Source organism: Simochromis diagramma, unplaced genomic scaffold (assembly GCF_900408965.1).
Source record: "Simochromis diagramma unplaced genomic scaffold, fSimDia1.1 OVJJ01000747.1, whole genome shotgun sequence".
Lineage (NCBI taxonomy): Eukaryota > Metazoa > Chordata > Actinopteri > Cichliformes > Cichlidae > Simochromis > Simochromis diagramma.
The window spans coordinates 1,497,442-1,522,828 of record NW_024386897.1 but is presented as its reverse complement, the minus strand read 5'-3'; the positions used below and the strand labels follow the sequence as shown (position 1 = coordinate 1,522,828).

Genomic DNA, 25,387 nt, shown 5'->3' with positions numbered 1-25,387 from the left:
ACAAATGAATTTAGCTGATAAGTACATGTCTTTGAGTCTTCTCAAAGAAAATTACACTGTGACAAATTACACATCCTTTTCCAGGACTGCGACGGCACTAAGTCAACATTAGTCCAAAGCTGTTTGCATTTAAAGGCACCACAATCACATGACCTTGTTATTTGCATCAGTAGACCTGCTTTCCTTACTCTACCTTGTGTTTGCAACATTGTCAAAGGATGTGGTTGATTTCAGCAGCACACTGTGAGGCAGTCTCTCCATAGCTGTGCTCTCTTTGCCTATGTGGGCTAATGCAATTTCTCAAAACCACAGAGTAACTGTCAGCTCTTGCTGCCTTGGCATTTGTTGCATGCTGCTGTGACAGTGAAGTATGAAGCCCTCGCAACAGGCGTTGCTCAGTCCTCGTGTTAACAAGTATGCAGAGATGCTGGAGCTAAACGTACTGTCAGAGTGGGAGAACTGAGGTGGAGACTGTGAAAGCAAGAAAACGAGAAAAAAAACATCATTTTGAGTGAACAAGAAGAAATTAGGGAATAAGAAAAAGAAAAGAAGGCCCAGTTATGTAAGTGGCAGTAAAGCTGTAGTGATATCTTGGAGCACTTCCAGCTCTGTGGTGCACACCTCCCCGCATATTCACACACACCCACCCACATAGACCCACTCAGTGGATGGCTGCGGAGAGTAATGTCCTGTTTGTGTGCATGCTGTAGAAACCACAATGAGCTGTTTCTCTGGCCAGCTGACCGCAGCTGAGGGAGCTGAAGGAACAGTACAGGAAATACAGTCTGAAGTGGAGGACCAAAGGCTGACACAGGCCTTTGTAATTAAGTTCTCCTTTTTGGGCTCTTTTTCATTACCCCATTTAACTGCAGGGGTCATTAAACTTTTATCGTGATTCTCATCAGTCATGCCCAGCCATTATTTTCTTCTGTTCTACAGTTTTTACTTTTTGCACCGCGCCACATCGTGTCCCATCGTGTCCCATCGTGTCCCATCGTTTCTCTTATTAACGATTCCTTCGGATCCTTCCCGTATACTTTACAATTCTACCTTCATCTCAGCCAGCCTTTTCTGTTAGAGGTCAAGGAGTCTGTTTAGCTACTCTTACCTAACTTGCATTCATGCTGCTTTTATTCTGCGCTCACCCTGCCAGTTTCAGGTTATGAGTCCATCCCCCTGCTCTGATCTTTCCTTCCATGCTTGCACCATTTGAAGTGGCTTATAATAAATGAGGACGGTTCTTCTCTTACACTTTATTAATTTGGCTGCATTTAGATAATCTGCTTTGTGTCTGTGTGCTCAGTGAAACGTCAGCTTAAATTACTCGAGTGATTTACAGTTCGAGTAAATTGTTTAGTACAACCACCTGTTAATGTTTCTGTCTTCCTGACCTGACAGTGAAGATTCAAACTAATATCGCTGATATTTTGCAATATCACTGATATTGCAAAAATGTTAGAGTCATCATATGTTGTCACTAGAAAGTTACATTGTGCTTTCTTATAATATTCATACAGTAAAAATCTGGAAGATTTCCACAGGAAAAGTTTTCAAACACTACAGATGACAATAAATCATGTACAAAAGCATTTATGGCATTTTATAAATAAGCATTTATTTATAAAGACTAGTATTTTTATGGGGCAACATGTCCCGTTGTTCATAGTGTGCTGTGCTGCAATGTCCTAATAATGGCTTTAAGAGGATTCAGCAATGGCTAATTGTGCATTTAGCTGCCTGGACAGTGAGTCTGCAGCTTGACTCTGACCGTACCTGCCCAAAAGTGGTACGACTGCTGCTTTGATGCTTCTTGGTTGGTCCACCGTCCCCCACTCTTTAACCACATTTATGAGTTCTGTTTAAAATTGTGTGACCACTGTGACAGGCAGCAAAGAAAGGCAGTCAAAGGCTAGGCCTTCGGCAGATACAAAATCAATCATATTTGGAGCACTAACATTTATTTATGAGGGTCTATATGTAAGCATTTTATTTTGAAAATGTTTTGTTTTGCTCTTCCCCGATATCTCCTAATCATTCTTCTTGGACTGCAGTTTTCTTGGCTAGTTTCCAAGTGTGCTCGGCTCTGACTGGTGAGCAGCCGGTCAGTCTCGCAAGCCGGCCTGTGTCATGCATTCACGCAGCATTTAACAATAACAATAAAAGAAATAATAACAATAAACAATAACAATAATTTAACAATAAACATGATCAGATCGCTTTCACCAAACTGAACATCGGCATTTTAAAGAAGCTAAAACTATCCAGAGCTCAGACCTAGCCACAAGGCAGCAGCTTTGGTGTGAGCCTCGGTATGAGCAATGAAAAGACCAGAGGACTTACAGTAAATTATCGAAACAAAGAATGAAAAGAAAATAGAGAGCTGTTTACCTGAGAGAAGATTCTGTAACTTAATGTTAAGTTTATAATTTCTTTATTATTAAAACAATACCCTTTATTTAAGAAAAATATTTGTAGTTCTTTGACAGAAAATCGGCAAAAATCAGTATTAGCAGATCACACCTTCAAGAAAATCGGTACATCCCTCCCTGTTACCCCCAATGGGACCTTCCACCTCACATCCAGAAAAAACCTTGAACTAAAAAAGCTACATATTTACTTTTTTAATAAACTTTTGAGCCTTCGTTCTATTTTATTGCAGTAGAAGTCTCTTTATCCGTTTTCAATTTGTGTTTGAAAAAGTTGAAAAATCCCCCCTCCCATCCCAGCCTGAAGCAGTCAACCGGCTTGATAAAGGTTGTGAGATGAATCAGGCTGTCTGCCACCACACCCAATAATCTCCTATGATTATTTATAGCCTCTGCAATGCTAGACCCCTGGAAGGATGGAGAGTTTTAAACCATTGTGCAACAGTGGATGAGCCTTCTGTGTAGATGGGTGTTATTGTACATGTGTTCGTTCATGTATTCGGCCTGCGTCTTTGGGTCTGTGCTGTTATATTTGGTTCTGGTTTAGTTTGGCTAAAACAAACACACAATAGTATTAGAAGTTAAAAAAGACAAAGACCACTAGAATAAAATTTATACTCTTCTCATGACTAATATGAGGCTTTGTACAGTGCATTAGTCTAGACTACAGTGCAGAGCAGTTAAATGTTAGGCTGGCTCATCATTCCCGCGAGTGGGAATGCATCATCTTTCAAGGTAGTGGGGGTTACACATGGTGGGCAAATTACTAACTGTGTGCATACAGGCCGACTGCACACACAAACACACCCACACACACAAGCACAAGTCTGCATGCTCTTCATAGCAACTCTCATGAAACGAGAGTTATTCACGTGTCTACCTACAGCTTAGTTTAGACAGTGTATCATTATAAAGTCTAAACCCATAGGCACACCTGCGAGTTAGTTTGTGTTCTGGCTTTATCTGTGACAAATGAAACGCTGTCATGCACTCTTCAGGTGTTGTAAGTAATGAAGTCCCAGAATGCTGAGACTAGAAAAAAAAAAACTATTTCTCTGAAATAGTGTCATAGTGTTTTCCATTTATTAGCCTGATCTGTCACTTTGTAAAATTTATATCTTAGAGCAGTACCCGGAGCTGCGGGGATATTATCAGAGATCGATGTATTTGGCTCCATCTGGTGCCGTAATTCAACTGGAAAAGATCCACACCGTGTGAAGCATCGACAGCGCTGCCTGTGAAGATCCGAGTAATGGCAGACACGTCGATGCTTCCTCCTAACTTCCCATCACGAGGTTCATCTGTGTTGCTCACATTTTTGCCATTAAATCAATCGTGGGGAGTTAGTTTCCTCTAGTACTCAGGGAAATACATTGGGCATATTTTTCACAAGCACGTCCATCATTTAGGTATGTTGTAGTTAAAAGTCATAGCAGTTACTCCATTCATGCTGTTGAAAAGCCTGCAACAGTGAGGGGCCCAGTTTGTTGGCGGTGAGTTGTTTATAATCATGCTGTGTTCTGCTGGATAACTAATTGTCATGCCAGAGTTGTGGCATTTCCATGGAATAACAAAGAGTCACTTTAATTTTGTAATTTTCTTCAAGGATTTGCCAGCTCATAAATTTTTCCTTTCCTGAGAAACAACAACTCACTGTATTTTTTATATTCTCATAGGCACATACTAAAAAAAAATCCCTGTTATTTTCAGTGCAGGCAAAGCATTTAGCTCAGATGCTACTGTTGCTTTTTTCTTCTTTGAATCCTGTAGTACTTGTTCTTGTGCACAAAAGCTCAATTAGCTCATCTAGCCTTTTTTGTGCGGCTGTTTTAAAAGAGTTTCCCCCCCTAATTTGAACCTCTTCCTGTCACATGTAATTAGGGATCTGTGAGAGTTGATTAGGTGCTTTTAGACCGTCTGCCATTGACTTCTTACAGTCTGACCTCACAATTGCAGGTTGGATTTCAACCTCAAGACACTGGCTAGAGGAGTTTTGTATGTATGAGTTTAGCCATTTTGCAGATCCACATCACTACAAAGGCATTATATTCATTTCTGTCTTACTCTGTGTGGCATTTGCATTACTGCACTTTTCCAACTGCTTCTTGGCTATAATTGCACAAAACACACACACACAAGCTGACTAATTAGATGGGCAGATGAATAGGAAGTCCTGTTGCTTATATATCTCCCACCCCAGCACACTGTTAATAATAACTCGGCACCAAAAGTGAACATGGTACCAAAGAGGAATATGATTCTAAATTAATATTGTCGGCTGAGAACAAAATAAAGACATTAAGAACAGATTCCAGCATTATTACCCTGAGTACTTTCCTAAGGGGGTTGGAAAAGGGAGTGCAGTGTAGTTTAGAAGTCATACTGAAATGCACTATAAATAATGTAAATGCATACAGTATAATAGATATGAATAAAACAGGAGTGCAGCTGCAGGAATTTATTGCAGTGATCAGGAATAGACCATTCTTACACACTAATCCTTATCTAACATTATGCATATGAAACCAAGAAGGAAGTCATAATGAAAGCCCTTTAAAATGACAGATTCATCTTTATTAAAATGTTCTGCTTGCCCTTTGCAACTGTCTTTTTTCTCCTTTCACCACCAATTTCTGTATTCATGCCCTGATTTTCGTCTGTGGGGTACAATTACACTTCAACAGTTTAAACATTTCATTGTGTAGTGACAGCCATGTCTTATAGATGCAGAAGTGTCCCTGTGTGTCACTCTGCTGAGTTGTCGTCCATTATGGAGGTTTAAATGTCAGTGCACAGCAGTGAACTATTGATGCAGATAAAAATTGATTCCTTTATCATAAAGACTAAAGATGCATGTCAATAGAATCCTAAAAAGATGAATTGACTTTGTTTTCACAGATGTTTTTCTTGTTCCTTCATCTCATTGACATTTGTAGAGTTAACCAAAGCTTCTTCTTGGATCTCATTTCAGACATGTTTGAGGCTGGATAGCTAGGAGAATGCAGAGCGGATGGTTAGAAAGAAAATATTTTGTTCTTCAATGTCAGGTTCTGCACAAGAATGCATTAGAAAACCAGGGGGTTAAAAGTAGTTAAAAATGGTATTTGCATTGGTTTAATGCTAATCTAAGTCAGGATGAAAATATGCCATCCGTGGGTCCTTGTTAAAAATGTTCTCTAAAGTTTTGTGATGTATAAAGATAAATTTTGACCAACTGAAAGGGCTTTGTTGACGTTAGGCATTTTGAAGCTTAGGCTGTCGTTTCAGCCAAATGCAAGTTCTTAAGGAAATCCTGCGTCCTTTGTGAAACCTTTTCACCCCTCAAAGCCATGTCTTGAAAAATGACAACAAACGTGTTGTTTTTATTAATAAAACACGCTTGCTTACTGCAACTAGCGGTGTCAGCTATTGCCTGCCAGGGTTTTGTTTTCTTTGCCCTGCAGAGTGTTTAAAGGCCATTCTTTGGATTAGCCCTATCAACATCCCATTAAGAGCCTACCCTGTCGATTACTTCAAATCTCAGCCAGGGCAAGACTTCATGTGAGATCACTCACTGTCAACAGGATGCATTGTCTGATTTGAAGTATTCACCCAGCAGCATTTTGATTTGGTTATTAAGGACCCAGAAATTCCAGCATAATGAACAACTAAGTGTCAAACAACTAAGGTATTTTTTTGCATTAGAGAAAACATAAACTTTGTACACATCTCAGAATGTTTCTTTGTCATTTTAATTGGCTACAAGTGCTTGGCAGTTTGAGCCTCAATATAGAGTTTGTGAGATGCTAACGTCTGAGCTATTTGATATCTGTAAATCACCCCAAACCCTGTGGGATTCCTGTGGGAACCACAACAAACATCCGTGTGAGATCCAAGTAAGAATAACTGGATGGAACGTGATTATAAACTGAAAATATGTGTCATGTTCTACCTCCAAATGATATCTCCACAGTATGGACTATGTAACAAGATACTTTTGAGGTGTGTGCAGTCTCTTACAATATTAATAAAAGTATATTTTTCCAGCTGGTTAACCGTTAAGGAATATGGATGTTATAACCTTACATAATGCACCTCTTACAGTTGAGGATAATTGTTGGAGTGTAGAATAAACGTCTTCCAAATATCAGATGGTACAAACAAAATGCTGCATATGCTTGGCAGTGCAGTGGAAAAAGTGTCTAAATAAATCCAGCTGTATCTATGTTCGTGTTAGCTCAGGGCTTGGAGCAGGAAGCAGGGCCCAACTCTCTGATTCTACTGGGAGGAGAGCTAGGCTGATCCTCCTCTGAACTGCAGGAATTTGTGTTTAAATTGGCATCTCTTGATCTGCTTTGAGCCTATGTGAGCCATTTGAGCCACACAGGAACTGGGCTCTGCATGAAGAGGTTCTCCCTTTGATTTTATTATGGGTTAAACTGAAGGAATTGTCTTTTCTATAGTGACAGTTCTAGAAAGAGTGTTTGTGTGTGTTTATGTGTGTGTGTGGTTGTGGGTCACGCTCCAAACGACCACTATTTTCAATCTTTGGTCCCTGATAAAAGGAGTAAAATGCACTTCATAATCGGTGAAATTGTCAATTGTCCATTAAAGAAGAAGCAAGAAGCAAACAGTTTGCAGCCCTGAACTTTTTTATTTTTATTCCTCAGTAGGATGCTTCTGGATTTGTGTTAACCGCTGTTATGGGCAGCACTTTTAGTTGTCCGGCTCACTGGTTCGACCCTGAAAAGGATAAGCGGAAGCGAATGGATGGATGGATGTTATTCTTCCTTGCAAACCATTATCAGTACTGAGTGATTTATTCTTAAACACAAAGCATTGCTCTTCAAAAAGAACTAGCCATGTGTGAAAAGACTTTCTTTACCTCAAAGGAGTCAGTCAGGCATTTATCAAAGGCCAGTTAGCAGAGAACAGTAGCAATTTTAGAAGAATCCTAAGTATGTCTTATATACACAAACACACACAGACGCACACACATGTACAAGCACACACACAGATTGTGGCGTAACTGTAAGTGACAGCAACGCTGCAGTTGAGATTCATGCTGAACTGAAATGACTGCACATAGTTACCATAAGCCTTCAGCATGCTTATGCCATCATTTGATGATGTTTTCCTGCTGTGTTGATAGACCTTATCCTCTTTGTGATAACATCTTTGATCACATACAGATATATATCGATCACAAAGAGTAATAGGGATTCATGTACTGATTAAGCCAAACCTGAATAGACTGAGTTGGTTTGGGCATTGTGAATGTGAATAGCCAGATTGCTTGACATAGTCGATGTCCTATTATACAGAACATTTGATTGGACCGTGTTCTGATAATAAGCTGGAAGATCGCTCTCATGTTTAGTCTGAAGGATTCAATGTCCATATTTTCCAAGATGAATGTAAAATTTCTATTTTTCTGACCACAGATCAGTTTCCACTTTGCCACAGCCCATTTTCAATGGCAGATACCGGCCTCATGCTCACATATAGCTTCTTAATTGCATGATAGAGCTTTAACCTGCGTATGTGGCCGGAAAACTGGAAAACTGTGTTCGCTGACAGTGATCTCTGTTCTGGAGATGTTCCTGAGCCCATGCAGTGATTCAGTGCCTGAACATCATTGACATCTAATACTGAGTTTCAGTTGGGGTGTTTTGTGAAATAAATATGCATTTATGAGATTAGCAAATAATTGCATTCTGCTTTTATTTATATTTCATAGCTTATCCCACCTTTTTTGGAATTATGGTCGTACCTAATGATTGTATAATAGTAACACATTTCTTTCCCCTCCCTCTGTTCCATAATTAATGCATTTGTGTAATCATACACAACTAATGTCTCAGTTACTGGGCTTTCTGCATGAAACAGTCAGTCTAAAATCGTCCTTGAAACAACACTGATGATCATTAGGGTAGTGCCCTGTTTACATTTAAACTATATAACCACAATATTGGCCTTTATCAACTGTGCGTGAAGTGTAAATATCACAGGGAAGCTTTCAACTTAAGCGTGTTGTTAACACATGTGCGACTGCCAAGTAGTGCACTAGGTTTAATGATAAATGTGTTCGCATGAATTTTGTTTCCTTGTAATGCTTTGTGATTACAAGGAAACAAACAGCAGCTCGTTACAGCAGCTGTGTAACGAGAACAAACTACAGTTTTATTTGACTTCTTTTATTTACATCCTTGAGTGGCATTTCCCATCTGTTTGATAAATGTGATCAAACGCGTATCTGCCAAATTTAGGTATTGATTGTTTTTCACAGCAATATTTACTGGAGCCTTTGAATGAGTGGGGACCTGTGTGTGAAGGACAGCATTAGATGCAATCAGAAGAGGGTTTTGTAATAAGCTTTTGTAAATGGCTTGTACAATACAACCTCCTACTCTTTGCTTAAGAATTGAGTATTTTCAAAAGCTATTACTTAAAAAGCTTTTCTTAAGAAAAGGGCAATTAAGCCATATTCCACTGCTGCTGCTGCTGGTCAGGGCAAGGCTGTCTGAAATGATTGGTTTCATAAAAGATGCTGCTGTTCCATAGTATGCAGTAATATGTGGGTTTATTGGGAGCTGAACTAAAATCTGCTAAACCACCATGCGTTTAACTTACCTTGTAGACTAACTATTGAACTAACTAGTCTGATTCTTCTAGTCATCATTTTTCTTACCCACTTATCAGACTCACCGTTTTTTGGAAGTGGAGCCTATCCCGCCTTTTATTGGGTAAGAAGTGGTGCACATCCTGGACAGGCTGCCACTCTGTCAGACTAACAGGCAGAGACAGATAAGCTTGTACACTCTCATTCACACCTACAGCTAATTTAAAATCACTGGTGGACTTAACAAGCATGTCTTCGCGCTGTGTGAAAAGAGCTGGAGCACACAAAAAAACCCCCACACAGGCACAAAAAGTTTTAGCTGTCGTGTAAAGAGATGCGCTGATATCCCGGCATCCATGGATATCGTCCGTGTCAACTATGTAAGACAGCATTTGCTGTTGTAAGTTATTTAAGATATTTACCTGTCGCATAAATTTTACATTGGCTAGATGTGCAAAACTGCATGATGATGAGCTAAAAGACTTTAAAACAGATCACAACGTGGAAGTAAATTTACTATCAGCTGAATTATTTTTGGTTTACAGGCTTGTTGCACTTCTATCGACCCAGAATTTTACAATTGGTGGATCTTTAATAGTGTGCTACTTTTTGTTTTCGGGCCTATTTGTAGTTATTTTGCAATATTTACATGAAACTGTAAGAAAATGTAGAAACCTGTCTGTGAGAACTTTACCTGTATTTCCCTGACAGTCAGCCAGTAAGGTATTCAATTAGAACTCAAAGGTCAAAACCGAGTAAGAGGCGAGTATTCACTGATGCTGCCATAAATTCACATTCAATGCAATTTACTTTGCTGTACAAAGCAGTACAAGGTTTATTGATTTATCAGGTAACTACTGTTTCCTGGTGTTCAGTGGATGACATTAAAGAGAATTCGAAAGGGATTTTAATCAGTGTCACTAATCTACAGTAGCTCTCTTTAACAGGTAGAACGATTGGGGTCCAAGTCGAATCAGGGGTAGATCACTTAAAGTCTGTGTTAATATTTTATATTTTCTTTCATGTTGTCACTTCACATGAGAAGCGATCCATTCTCCTCTGATGGATCTGCTATGTCTCGTATGACAGTGATGCACAATGCTGCCAATTGTAATGCAGACAGCTTACAGTTAGGATGATAGTGATAGTGTTGATGATGAAGCAGCCACTTGAGTGTTGTTGACGTTTAACATCACTTTATCATCCACAGTCAGTAGCTGTTTCGACCGCCAATACTTCAGGTAGAGAGTTTATTCATGTCAATGTGTGACTACTTAATTACTGTGGTCAGGAAACTTTGAAATGAAGGTCAAAATGTACAAAAGGGGACACCCCCACCCCAAAAAGAACCCCCCAGTTATTTAGGGTATTATCTTATCTTTAGTATCAACACAATTTCATTTAATTTTAGGGTTATGGTTATGGTTAGGGTTAGACATGGGTGTATGTCACAACAGCCTTTTTAAAGTAACTCCGAGGTCCTTTTTGAACATAAAATTGTGACTTTGAAAGGATGACCCAGTTTTCTGCTGGGACTCTATTACATAGATGTATTAGTTTTGAAGTATAGTGATACCGTGCTATCCTTTAGTTGTTGTGCCGTGTTAGGATGAGTCTTCTAGTAGGTACTAGACTCATTAAAAACAAATATCTATAAGCACAGTGCTTCTTTTTTTGTTTGTTTGTTTCTATTTGTAGCAAATAACGCAATCCTAGATTTCCGCTATCACACCTATCCATGTGGTAACACGGTTTATTCTGTTCCACGCTCACTAGAATAAAATATTGCTGGCAGAAACACTGATTTTTAGGTGAAAATATATAAGTTCCTGCCAGTTTGGATTAAGCCTTGTATAAACTAGCACTGAGTAATTTATTTCCTTGGTGTTTCATTACTCTGGATGAACCAGAGACGATATTTGTCAGCTGTACTTCCTTACCCGTTACATAATGCCTATTGCTCCCTGTGAGACCTCTCTATTCTCGAGGGGCAACATTATGGAGGCATATTGCTCAGTGTTTTTGTCAGACACTCAATTGTCAAACTGAGAGGAAAGGCGTGTATAATTATATCACACAGTGAGTAAAATCTCAATCCAACTCAATTTGATCTATACCGTTTGTCTTTTCCAGGTGTAAATTGTTCCTTTTTAATGATAAATCTGATTGTCACAGAGTTATTGTTCAGTGAAAGTAGTTCTGCTGTTCCAAATGGGAAAAAAATGTAAAAGAATAGAAATAATAAATGCTTCCCAGTCTAGGAAGAGAGGCCTTTGTCAAGGCCACCGGTGGGCTGCATGGCCTCCTGATAATTAGATCTAAAAGCTCCGGGTTACTTTGTTTTTGCGAGGTGCCTTGGAATTAAATCGCATCCACATAGCCAAAACCCAGTGAATTTAATCGTTGCCTCCGTCTTATTTCCTGCCTGCATTCACGAAAACTTCAGGAAATTGCTACTATGAACTTGTGACCTGAGAACAATTTGGAATAAATTGATTTTCCAGAGTGGGAGTAGGAGCATATCTCAGCTATGTTCTCTTTTGGGAAAAAAGTAGTGATTTAAAAACCACTATTACACTTAGAGAATGAACAATCCTTTCCAGAGAGTGAGGAAATTTTTAGGTCAAAGGAAGACAAAACTCTAACAAATGTCATTAAATCTTCACAACTGAGCTGCTTTTTTGGTTCAGTCCATGAGATCTTACATCGTGCCGGATTTGAAAAAGTCTCACGTGGCAAACCTTCACGTAACCAACTGTTTGATCCTTAATTGCCTAATAATAAATTGCCCCTCCTAGAGGTTGATGTTTTGATCTAAATATCTAGCAGTTTTGCTAATTGCAGTGGTATATATAAACCTATAAAGTTGTTGCCAGTTTCGACCACCCTGTTATTAAGACTTTGCATCATTTATCCCCTCTACTTCCTGACCCACTTACATAATGCTAATCCATCCTCGGGAGACCTTTTAGTTACTTTAGTAACTATTAAGTAACTATCTTGGTGCCCTAATGGAAACAAGCTGCAGCAGTGGCAATCAGAGATGATGTATGTGATAAACCTCTTAAGTGTTGCTTCAGAGAAATGCCGCTGGGAAAACTGATCAGAAGCAGCTCTGCTCTAATGAGAACACCAGATGATACCGAGTTTCGATGTTCTTAATCTTTGCCTCGTTTCTTTTTTTCTCCTTTGCCTCGTTTCTACTAAACTAATTGCCTGCCACCTCTGTTGCTCAAATTTACACCATCGCCTTTCTCCTTCCCTTCATGTCGACACGCAAGCCCCATTATAGAAATCTCAGAAAAAAGCAATCGGTTTGTATGTTGCAGACAACAGCTTTCTTTGCCAGGAATAAAAAATTGACCAGTTTGATCCAAACAATTTAACTTAAACAAGTTTACTGATGTAGGAATCTGAAAATGATGCATCGCTGCCAAAATAAAGCGGACGAAAGCTACTAGCACATATGTTTTGCATTTTCTTTATTGCACAAGTCATAATTAAACACAAGAAGAAGAAGAAGAAGTGAAATGATGAAATGCATGCAAAATATGCAGTGCTGATGCAGAGGAACTCGTTGCTCTGGTCTAATCCGTTCAGTGTTTTTGAAAGAGTACCTTTTAACTCAAGCCATAATCTCATGTTAATTCTAAAGCAGTAGTTTTGGTGCCTAAACCAAACAACAAAGGAGAACAGGAGTAAACCACAACTGAAATTCAAACTTTAAAAATGTTGCTGTAGGAATTTAGACCCTATTTAAAATAATTTTTCAAAAGTTTTTTAGATGAATTTGTGTTTTTGCCACCAGCTGCCCTCATTTGAGATGATATGGTCATTCAGGTGGGGGACTTGATAACTACAACATAATGTCTTTCAACATAAATATACTACGTTATGAGTTAAATATGCTCAGCAACAGGATCAGCACTTATTTTGAATGAACAGACCAAAGAAGATTTGGCGTTTGGTGAATGCTGGCTGCTAAAAGAACAAACAAACTACAACCTTTAAAGAAAGTCCAGTGTTACTGGAAGAACAAAACACAAGACTGGGTTAAGGAGTAGTTGCTGTAACATTCTGTCGACATTTAGTGTTCGTAGGGTGAACTTAAGGGACTTTGTCCCTTGTCCCTATCAGCTATTTACCTCAGGATGAATTGTGGAGGTCCTAAATCACTGACCTGTCTCATTTGTGGGTTGGCTGTGGTGTGAGTTATGGGTCATGGTTTCATGTTGGCTATTGACCGTACTGACTGATAGCTCCTAGGAGACAAGAGGGGTCGGAAGGTGTCAAGTTGTGGTAGTGTGATATATCTGTGTGCGGGCGGCTGTATTGATTTGCCATCATTAAAGCACATGTGAATACCATCATGTTTTCAGCATAACACTTTCTTTATTGTTTAGTACAGTGTATATAGAAAAAATGCAGTAGAGAAAGTGATTTGTGACCATATTACTTTAATTAAAACCAGTTTTACCTGCTATCTAGGCAAAACTGAAAACAAAACTCTTGGTATTGACACAAGCAGTCTCTGTGACACTGTTTGGTTTGGGTGTCTGCCACCCACATTCCAAATATCGACAAAGAAAATACCATATGAAATGTAATGATGGCTATGATGACAGACAGTGACAATCCAGAATGTCAGATGGTTTTCTATCTCACAAGCCGACAAGTTGAAATTCTGTTTGTGCATAAAACACAGAAACAGTTTAGCAAGTCTTAGTGGTACTATTATTTTCTTGAGTTTAATTTCAAGTTCATTGTATTGACTGTTCGGGAATTACAGCGATTGTTATGTATAGTCCCAATTTTCGGAGGCTCAAAGTTAATTGAACAATCAACTGACAAGCATTTGCATTTCACGATGAGGAGTGTTTCCTTCTTATTTCCTGACAAACTAGGTAGATAAAATATTTGGAGTTGATTGCAAGTTTTAAACTTGCATTTCACATCTTTTTATTGGAACTCTCAATATAGATGACTAAAGAGATGTCAATGCAAATGAAGGAGACGATCATTAGGCTGGAAAAACAAACAAACAAATACATGTACGGGAGAACCGAGATCCGAACAGTCCCAAGGAGGTAGGCATATCATTGTCAAAGTCTACAATCAGGAAAGGACTTCTTGATTGTAAATACAGAGGGTTTACAGTAAGGTGCAAACCACTGGTTACATTAAAGAACAAGAAGCCCCGATAAGACTTTGCCAGAAAACATCTGAAAGAGCCTGCATAGCTCCGGGAAAACAAGCCTTTGGGAATATGCCTTTCTGTCAATTATGGTAATGGCATGGGGATGTATGGCTCCCAGTGGAACCAGGTCGCTAGTGATTATTGATTATTCAACTGCCGATAGAAGTTGAAGGATGAATTCTGAAATGTACTCTCTGCTCAGTTTCAGTAAGTACTGCAAAACTAATTGGGCAACGCTTTGCAGTGCAAATGGATACAGACCCAAAGCAAAGGGCAAAACGAACATGAGAGTTTCTGATGGCAGTTGCTGGAGACAAAACTGAAAGTTGCTGCTGAAATAAGCAGCAGCTTTAGTGAAGAGCTTGCGGAGCATCACAAGGGTGATGATCTCTTCTTGACTGAAGTCATTTGCAGTCAAGCAATCATTATATTTAAACTGATGTTGATTTCTTGTATTATAAGTCTCTGTCAATGCAAGATTATGTATAAAAGTGGCTGTAAGTCATTGAAACCCCTTGAAATAAAGCTTAAAGTCTGCACTTAAAAACCTCCTGGGGTGGTGTACAGATGTATGCTTAGCTATGGGGATGATCACAGCTCATTTTTAACACTCAGTCATGTGTTCCTTGTTCCTGGGTAGAGCTGTTTGACAGGGATGCAGTTAAATAACGAGAGGTGAGAGGTGGGTGTGCATGAGTGAAAGATACGACCCGATTCACATTACTTTGCTGAACAGCTGAAAGATTAAAAAAGTGAAACTGAAAAACAGGCCGTGTCTCTGAAAACGCATCACATCATTGATTTCTCATAAATCACTAATGGAGTCTGCTCAGGGATTTTCAGTGTGAAGTGAAGACTATTGAAAACCACCAATTCAGATGCTTTCATCTCATTCTGTAAGCAGTAGCCTTGAAAACACTAAGTACTAGGAAGAAAAAGAGGGGCTCGCTTGCGTTTAGAAAGGAGAGAGAAGCAGAAATAACATTTATCTAGACACATTTATTTTTAACAAGGGGCAGCCTCGACATCTATTGACATAATGTGCAGTTTTTGTCAATTGTGCTAGCCAGTTTGCACAATTAGACCCTCCCCAGCCTGTCTCTTTTTTCTGTTTCCCAATTTCTAAGCACCAGAAACAGGCACCGCTCTCCACGTTGAGTCGGTCGCTTACTTGGCTGCGTACTACAGTGCACTCGGTGACCTGGCTTTTATACCAAGAGAGTGACTCTGACAGCGTGTAGGCAGATACATTCAAGTGTGTGAGTCTGGATGTGTATTCTGTGGATACATGTTAAACAGTTTTGTCAGCCTGTGAATTTGTTTGTCTTGGGTGTGCTTCATGTGCATAATATAGAGTGTGAGTTTGTGTACGTGGTGTCTGCCTTAGCTCCGGTCATATCAGTGAGGAGGTGGCACTGTACTGTCCAATAAGAGCAGTCAGCCTGCAGGCAGGATTGGCCATCTGGACACATGATAGGGAGCCTAGCCCAGACATCAGTCTTTCTTCAATTCCTCTTAGTATTATCTGAGCTCCATGTCTTTCTGCTGCCTGTATATCCATTAATAATAAAACACTGTATTTTAACATAACCCTTTCTTTCCTTTCTCTCTCTCTCCCCATCTCCCACAGTTTGCTGTTTTGTGGTCCACAAGAGATGCCATGAATTTGTCACGTTCTCCTGCCCGGGGGCAGATAAGGGGCCCGATACAGATGTAAGTAACCCAGCCCAGCTGTTGCCTCTTACATCTTTGTTGACGAGGAAGTGCTTTCCTCGTCATTAAACTGAAGTACGTGCCACCGATATGCAGTTGCACCAACCAGACCTCGCTCTTTCCCGAACAGTGTCGCTCTTTGACAGCTGTAGTGCTTCCATGTTTCCTTATCGTGTTATGAAGCAGCTGTCTGTAAAGGGGGAAATGAAAAATTAAACTGACATTTCTTCTGACAAGTATCACTTTCCAAGCATCTTGAGCTAGAAAGATACTCCAGATGTTTAAAAATGAAATAAAATCCTGCCTTTTATAGAGTAATGTTGATAGCTACATATATAAATATTGATCTCAGAAATGTGGTGATTATGGTGGAAAATTGTTAAGACTGATTATACATGTCTTAGTGGAGAGATGGAAAGCCGTTCTAGTGCCTCTTCTAGTATCTGCCCATTTCTCCGAGAGAGAAATGACTTCAAAACATGGCAGGAGAATGGCCCCCACAGCACACCAGAACCACTGGATTCCCTCAGGATAAAGGGTTTGTTTATTTCCTTGAATGTGTCACCATCCTTTATATAGTTCCATTACAAAATGAATCTTATGGTTATCTGAAGAAGCCCATTCAAATTTTAAGTCCTGTTGACTCAGTGCTGAATTACTACAGCAGCAGGTGGCAAACTCATTCATTGTTTGTGTTGCCGTTGAATAACTGGTTGTCACCTTTAGTGAAAGTGACTAAAATATTTCTCTCAGTGATTTTATCTCCCGAAACCCTTAAGGGAAACTTGACTTTATTGTCTCTCTGAAATAGTGCTGTGTACCACATTTGATGCTTTTATGGCATCAGCTGATTTGCACCAGTATTTAAAAATGAATTGCCCCACTAGCATTACCCAATGAATCCCATCAGTGTCAGTGAGGCTTTAAGGTTTGTCTAAGCTAACCTTACATTCAGCAGATTGTTGGAAACATTACTCAGAGATTTTGCTCCATTTTGATATGACAGCATAACACAGTTGCTGCAGATTTGTTGGCTGCACATCCATAATTTGAACCTCCTGTTCCACCACATGCCAACGGGGCTCTTTTGGATTGAGATTTGTTGACTGTGCGGGCCAGATGAGCACAGTAATATCATTGTCACGTTTCAGAAACCAGTTTGTGATGATTTGAGCTTTGTGACATGGCGAGTTATATTACTGAGAGCAGCCATCAGAAAATGAACACACTCTGGTCATAAAAGGCGTGATCACCAACAGTACTAAGGTAGACTGTGGTGTTTAAACAATGCTCAGGTGGTGCTGAGGAGCTCAGAGTGTGTTGAGAAAATATGCCCAAGACCATTACACCAGCAGCAGCAGCAGCAGCCTGAATTATTTATACAAGACAGAATGCTGTCGTGTTGCTTATGCCAAATTCTGACCCTACCACCTACCTGTCACAGCAGAAATGGAGACATTTTTCCAATCTATTGTCCTACTTTGGCCAACTTGTGCAACTTGTAGCCTCAGTTTCCTGTTCTTAGCTGATAGGAGGGACTCTCGGTGTGGTCTTCTACTGCTGACATCAACAAGCCATTTTCACCCAGAGAACTGCCGCTCACTGGATATTTTGTCTTTTCCTCACCATTCTCTGTATATCCCAGAGATGGCTGTGTGGGGAAAGACAGATCAGCAGTTTCTGAACAGACCCGGCTGAAGCCAACAGCCATGCCAAGTTCAGAATCATTTAAATCACCTTTGTTCCCCAATTTTTTTTCAGGACCATGTTTTCATGGCTAAATGCTAAAGTTCCTGTCATCTGACTGACTGATGAATTTGCATTCATGAGCAGATGATCAGGTATACCTAATGAAATTGCTGCTGAGTTTATATGGAAAGTTGATAATGCTGTTGATTTGATTTCATTTACAATGAATTTCATAAAATAACTATTACAATAATGTGATTAGGAACTAGTATCAAAAGCAATAGAAACCAATGCAATCTCCAAACATCTTTGAAAAACAGGTTGTGACTTTGTGTAGGACGGAGTTCAGAGACAACCCGACTGGCATACAAATGTTGCATTAATGATGACTGGGTCCTGATGTAGTTCACAGACAGATGGGCAATGTAGGATTGGTGGCTGTAATCAACAAAACTACATCTGTCTTGGCAAAGCCAAGAGATGCACACAGTTCGAGCAGCTGTTTCTCTGTACCTGTCAAAATAAATCGTGACCGAAAAGAAAAACTAATCCTAGCGAGACACTGTGAAATTTAGTGAGCGTCCATGAAATTTGCCATTGTATTAGTTTTGCTTCTTTTTGCATTTTGCATTATTAAACCACTTGGCATTTGTGCTTAAAGTTCTAGTTGAAATGGTTCATAAAGTGATCAATTCTGTAAATTAGTTTTTTGCCTGATAATTTTATCATTTTAACTTAGTAAATTAAAAAAGAGCTTTATTTTAAAATCCAATTTTTAATTGGCCCGTCAAAATTTTGAGATGAATATCATCTCTTATATGACACGTTTATGAGGTCTCCCACTGGCCTCTTTATCAGCTTCTAGTATCAGCTATCTGCCATCAACCACCGCTTGCTTGCTTGCATTTACATACCTGCTTGCCTACTGGACATTCATGACCTCCAAGTGTAGCAGCAGCATGGCCTGGCCCCTGTAACTAGAGATATGTCACACTGCCGTTCAAGATCATCTAGTCATACTCTTTAAATAGAGCACTCTGTGGAAGACATTGAAGCTGTAACTGTATGAAATAGTCTCAGGGTAAATCTCACTCATTTCTGTTTCATACATGTGTTACATAAAACTTCGGAGTGCTGCACTCCCTCCCCATTGGCAAAAGTGGGAACGTAAAACTCCCTTTTAACAGGAAGAACCAGGCTCAAGGAAGGGCAGCCATCTGCTGCGGCTGATTGGGGTGAGGGGAGGAAGACAGGACAAAAGACACACTCTGGAAGAAAGCCAGAGATTAATAACAACTCACGATTAAATGCAAAGTGGTTAGGGCTGCCACGATTAGTCGACTAGTCACGATTACGTCGACTATCAAAATCGTCGACGACTGATTTAATAGTCGACGTGTGGTTTGAAGCTTTTAAAGATCACAAAAGATGCAGGAATAAGTAGTAGGATTTAAGATTGTAATAACAGACTGAAACAGAAGATGGCAGCACTGCATGTACAAGGATGCCAGCTGCCGTTAAACCCCGAAGAAGAAGAAGCAGCTGTGTCCCAGAATTCATAGCGCAGCCCAGCTCAGTTTCCAACAATGGCGGCAGCTAGTTAGTTTTAATATTACTCTTATTATTCTTTCTGGGTCACAAAATAAACGTTTAACATATTTTCAGACGAGAATGTAGCTGTGTAAACCTCAAATATCTGCTCAGTTTATCAAGACACCACATATTCTCAAAAGCGCTCCGACGTTTTCGGAGACGTCTGTTAGTCACTAGCTCGATAGCTAGCCGGGAGCAAGGCTCACTAGAGCCGTGAGAACACCGGACTCCCGGCAAATTGTTTTCAAACCCACCGCCGTCTTTCACTACTCAGGTTAAATATATTTAAGTAACTCAGATAACTTAAAAATGTTATTGTTTGGCTTTTTTTTAGTATTTTATTTGTTCCTGAGTAAATCGGTTTGGCTGAGATTAAAGTTATATTTTTTACACAGCTGAATAAACGTCAAGCAGACAACTGATTATCAGAAGTGTGAGATGCTCGAGAATATACTCTGGTGTCCCGTTATATTTTAGATAGCAAGGAGTTTATTAAACTTCACCAAAACAATCTGCAAATTTCATTAAAATTTAATAAACTATCACCTTGTCTTTATTTTTAGTTAGCACATACCTTACACACTTAAAGCTGTAAGCTAATGATAGTTATATAAGAGCAGATGCATGCTTGTGCAGTAAGCTGTACGTTTTACGTCCAATGGATGATGATCTGATTAGTCGACTAATCGCAAAAATAATCGGTGACTAGTCAACTATCAAAATAATCGTTTGTGGCAGCCCTAGCACATGGTGAGTGAAAAGAGTTGAGGGAATGAGAAAGACTCAGCGCATCATGGGAAGCCCCCAGCAGCCTAAGCCTATTGCAGCAATAAGGGAGGATTCAGTGTCACCTGATCCAACCCTTGTAAGCTTTATTAAAAAGAAAGTTTTAAGCCTGATCTTACAAGTAGAGAGGGTATCTGTTTTCCAAATCCAAACTGGGAGCTGCTTCTGCCGAAGAGGGTCCTGAAAGGATCTCCCTCCCATTCTACTTTTAAATATCATAGGAACCACAAGTAAGCCTGCAGCCTGAGAGCGATGTGCTCTATTGGGCTGAAATGTAATATTTAATACAAGGTCTTTAAGGTAAGATGGAGCCTGATTGTTCAAGGATAATGATTTTAAGTTCGATTCTGGATTTCTGAGAATGCTACAGCATTTTGGGTCAACTGAAGGAGTTTTTAGGACATCCTGGTAATACGAAATTACAGTAGTCCAGCCTAGAAGTGACAAATCAATGAACTAGCCTTTCAGTGTCACTCTGGGATAGGATCCTTCAATTTCAGAGATATTGTGCAAATGCAAGAAAGCAGTCCTACGTAACTGTTTTATATGCACATTGAAGAAAATATCCTGATCAAAAATTACTCCCAATATTCCTCACAGTGTTTCTGTAGGCCAAGGTAATGGCATGCTTTTACTTAAATGCCACTATATTTATCATAGTTACTCCTGCTCTTAAGGTAATTGTAAAAGATATTGTATACTTACCTAACAGAACGGCTCCTAAGAGGGGTCCTAATACACAGAAATCCACTGCAATAAAAGAAGGTTTTACTTAGAACACCGTGACTATGAATTATTCTGATCCGTTTGTTCATGCAGCGAAGTGCGTGACTCTGTAATTCTACAATTTAAGGAAAAAACATTACCACCAAAGACCAAATCCTTTAAAACTGCATGCTGTCTTTTCCCTTATCAGAATACTTGGTGCTTCTTTTTCCATATACATTTCTGTGCACTTACAGTAGCACTACTGTTGCCAGGGGCAACCACACATATTACATGGCTTTCTGCCTCCCAGGCGTGCAATCCGGGAAGGCAATAACTCCCATAGCCAGCAAATATCCCAAAGATCTGCTGTATCTAGGCTACCTGCATTTTATGACTCACGTCTATGTTTTATAACTCCCTTCCTGGAAGAAACAAAGTGCGCACTAAGGTGCCCAACTAGTTCTTTTCAGTAGCAAACACGTTGTTAGTGTTTAGCCTTGAATTGATGGGGCAGTATAACCATGAATGCATTCCTCACAGCAACAGCTGCAGGGTGTGTTTTAAGGGTACGGCAGGCTGCAGATAGGATTATACTTACCATCAGCCAGGTAGAGTATTCAGATAATCTACTACAGTATAGCCAGTGGTATTATATGAGATTAAATTTGAGAGTTCTGTATATAAAGAAATAACCAAAACTGAATTCACCTACCAGCTTGAAAGAGGTTAGCTAAAGAAGATTTGATTTCAGGCCACAGGCTTACTGATCAAATGGCTAAATTAGTTCCAAGCTGATACTCGATTTGGTGTGGGCACAACACAGGACACCTTCATAGTTCAAGGGTTCATGTGTTGACCGATCGCAGTGTTTAGATAGCAGTCATGGGGGCTTACATAATGTTGGGTAAGTGATTTCTACCGTCTGGTTAATTGGTGTATAATACACAAATGGAAAGTGGTGAGGTATCAGGTGTAGACAAATTCCAGGCTGGTATCAATAAGACAGATTAAAGCACTTAGTTTAACTAAATGTTTCAGTATGACTGACTGGTGTAATTTTACCAGCAGCTCAAGTAATTTCGTTGCCTTACAAGACAAGACCATCAATAATGCAAGCGCTCTTCGTTTCACTACAGGGGCTCAGCAGATGAAACTGAGAGGCTGATGTTGCTGCATCATTGATGTCTACTTAACCAGTGCAGCACATATGACCCCGGGGCAATTTGTAAATCTTTTTGTGCTGATTGCCCCCCTTCTTACCTACACAGACACACGCATTTAGACACCTAGCCCCTTGGGGTAATTCAGTGCACAGATAGCTGTGACAGAGTAACATAGTTAGGCTGTAGCGCAGTGCCCTTTATGACTCATTTGCTTGGAAACAGACAGAACTGACCTGAGGGTTACATTGCAGCCAGGCAGAGTGTTTTTTTTAAAAAACATTTTACACGGAACCAACGATCCCGTAAGGGTCGAGAAGGAATGCACGTACACGATATCCCCCTGTTTCACTTTTAATCCCATACCTGTATAAAAAAATGTAAGTTACAAAAGAATGTTTAGCTAGAAGGTGTTACCAGCCCTTTGTTGCGGTTAATATGGGCTAATGTTTAAAATGACAGATCACACAGGAGAAGATTTTGGCAGAATCAAGTGGGTGGGTGAAAAGAGGTGTTGTGGTTACAAGGCTTGGGACACACAATGTCTCATTACAAGGACTCTGCTTGGGAATTGAAAACAAGATTAAACTGGAGTGGAGCTAAATTGCATCATCTGTGCCACAGGCATCTTGGGTTGTCACAGGCAATGGAGCCTTTCATCTGTATTTTTAGTCCATTTCCTTCCAGCAAGGGTGCTGGCCATCTCTTTTAGACAGGCCTGTTCTGGCCCAGCAGTTGCCATTTCACCATTCAGCCAGCTACTGGTGCAACGATGTGAATCCATTGTAAATTAACTTAAACACATCTTCTGATTGGCAGAGAGGGGGAAACTGTGGCCTAAAGGCGAGCTTGAGATGGAAATGTTGCAAAAATATCCAAACTGGCAGGAATAAAAGTATTTGGAAGTTTAAAAAGCACATCTGTTCCTTCCCCTTCCAAGCAAAGAGTGAAAGGCAAGACCCAAGGCTGGAAGTGGTGGATGTGCAACAAGTGTGCACAGAAACAGTATAGGAGCAATCAAATGCTGCATAGCAAGTGTAGATCAGATGGCTTGAATGCAGTTTGTCGAATCATAGCGGTGACTGTTATGTGGCATGTTTGCAGTGGCACAGTTGGGTATTTGTAGAAGCTTTTAGTGTGACAAATTAAAGCTGATGAGACTTTGCGCTGCCTCGGGTCACCTGTCTTCAATTGCAATCAAGCAGATACCTCAGACACACCACTCAGAATTAGAGAGAGATAGAGTCAGCCTGACCTGTCGCCACTGTCGTCACTCCCGACAACTGGTCAGACTGACACAGACTGGGATGGTGAAGGGTGGTAAGAGGGATTGCACAGGTCAGTGTAGCAGTGTTTAAATTTCTAACATAGACCTTTCACTTTTAGATAAAACTGACCCTCCAAATTAGGATTGGACAAAGATTTGAACTTTAGGTGAAATATGCGATTAGCTTTGTTTAAAAGTCCCCAAAACCAAACAAAAAAAATCAGTCTCCCACTCCTTACTGAACTGAATCCCAGCACATGTTTTTTATCACACGTCCCTGTGCAAACCTCGGCACATACACTGCTTCCAAAGGGACACGGTCACAAGGAAACTTGATGCTGATTAGTTGTGCTTACTGAACTGAATTTATTATGGTGTGTGGATGCTGACATGTCCTGCAGACCTCTTTGGGCTGCGCTGCTGTAGCAAAATGAGATTATTATAGACTCAAACATGCCTGCAAACACACAAGATGTACAGATAAAGTCACACTGTCATAAATGCCAGATAGTATTATGTCTTTGGCTGGTTATTGGAGTGGGCACATGTGAGGAGAAGCATCACAGCTACTCATTTCCTTTCACAGGGAATAAGAGAATGTACTCTGCTCACACAGTGTGTCCAGTGAAGTTTGACCTCTCTCACCATGCTGTAGTCGTTACCATGGATCAGCCCCACGACTCGAGCGAGGTGTTCGGAAATGCTGCTGGCTGCGAAGTCACTCTCGGCTTGCAGATTGTAAACTTTGTCATCTGAAATTTGCACGACAGCCAGTAGCAATGAGACTGCAGCAGATGAGAAATCAGAGAAGTAGGAAAGTGTGAGGCTTCTGCCTGCAAAGACAAATCACTGTTGGACCATAATAGTTGAAACATTCAGAAACTAGTGGTCCAACATATATCAACAATACAGGATAGAGTTTACTCTGAAGGCAATTCAAACCCTCTGTTTAAGACTGTACAGTGAGAATTCGTATTGCTGTAAAACCCCGTGGAATCCCATAATAGAATTGGAGGTACGAGGGTGTTGGAACCAATATGTAACCAACTCTCTAGGGAGCACAGGTTGGCAGGCAGAATTTAGGAGAGAGAAAAGATGGGCGGATAGAGAAACGGAAAAGAGATATGATATCTCTATAATAAAGCAGACAGTACACCATGAAGCTCTGTGAAAATGCCAAGCCCACTCCAAGATTTGATTTTAAGGTCTGTTTGGAGTAATTTACTACTACATACTTCTCTATTTGAAAGATGCGCTGGATATATATCTGCTGGAGGATGCTTTGCTTCTTGCTGTCTTCTCCGCAGAATTTATTTTATTTAAAACAAAAACAAACAAACAAACAAACAAAAGAATTGCTGTTAAAAAAAGGCAAAAGATACTATATCATAAGGAATGGGTTATTATACTTGATTTAATTACATTGAAATGTGTGCCATGATTAAATTGTGTTCAACCAGCATGATTTAATCCAATTTTTCGAGCGTAGAGCAAATAGGCATGCTAAGATGCAGGATGCGTCTTTTCTGTATGCTGCTGCTGGTGCATTTAAAGGAGGCTGTTGATATGCAGTCCCTCACAGTGTTGACCATTTGCCATAGCTGAATGTTTGTTGGCTATGCCTTGGTGCGGGTTCTTTATCTGGTAGGACAGAGGCTCATAAACTTTGTCAGCTTGGACCTGAAAAGGAATTAAGTCTCCTGAGGGGATGCAAGCTAATATAAACAAATATGTGGGCTTACAGAAACACTCACAAAATGTTATTCTCATTGATACTATAAGTGTATATAAAAGTTTTATTGTCCTCATAACTCAAAATGCTATTTACACTTCAAGCTTTTCTTTCTGAACACAGCCATATACAGATTGTTCCGAGTTCCCATGGTCTTTGCTATGAGAGTTTATAGAGCTGAAGAGAGGATCTCAGCAGGTCTACAACTGCCTCTCACTCCAGATTTATGCATCAGAGACACTGCATAAAAAGTGAGTTGACATAATACTCTTTCAACACTGCACCATGCGTGCCCTTTTATTTCAGACAAAAAATTCGACATAAGCGTAGACATGTGGGAGGTTAATGTGAATCTGGTAGCGTTTGGTAAAGGTCAGATGTGACTGTCAGTGTGTGCAGATGCGTTCCAGATATTGGATGCTCCTGCTAAGACATGATGCATGCCAGCAATTTAAATTCGTTAGATTTAGTAAGAGGGAGACGCATTCAAACGCTTTGATTTGTATGATGTGAGT

The 25,387-nt window shown here is 40.0% G+C and overlaps 1 protein-coding gene and 1 long non-coding RNA gene across 4 annotated transcripts in view; both read left to right on the top strand.

Annotated features, from left to right (window-relative positions):
* prkcaa (protein kinase C, alpha, a) overlaps positions 1–25,387 on the top strand; it is a 138,260-nt gene that overhangs the window by 32,077 nt on the left and 80,796 nt on the right. For all 3 annotated transcript variants that reach the window (XM_040034281.1, XM_040034282.1, XM_040034283.1), the window contains exon 3: positions 15,855–15,937. In XM_040034281.1, the coding sequence (XP_039890215.1) occupies positions 15,855–15,937 (83 nt within the window). The remainder of the gene's footprint in view (positions 1–15,854; positions 15,938–25,387) is intronic.
* Positions 18,898–24,953, top strand: LOC120735108. The gene is made up of 2 exons (XR_005696180.1): positions 18,898–18,943; positions 19,964–24,953. It is a non-coding gene; the product is annotated as an uncharacterized LOC120735108 (long non-coding RNA).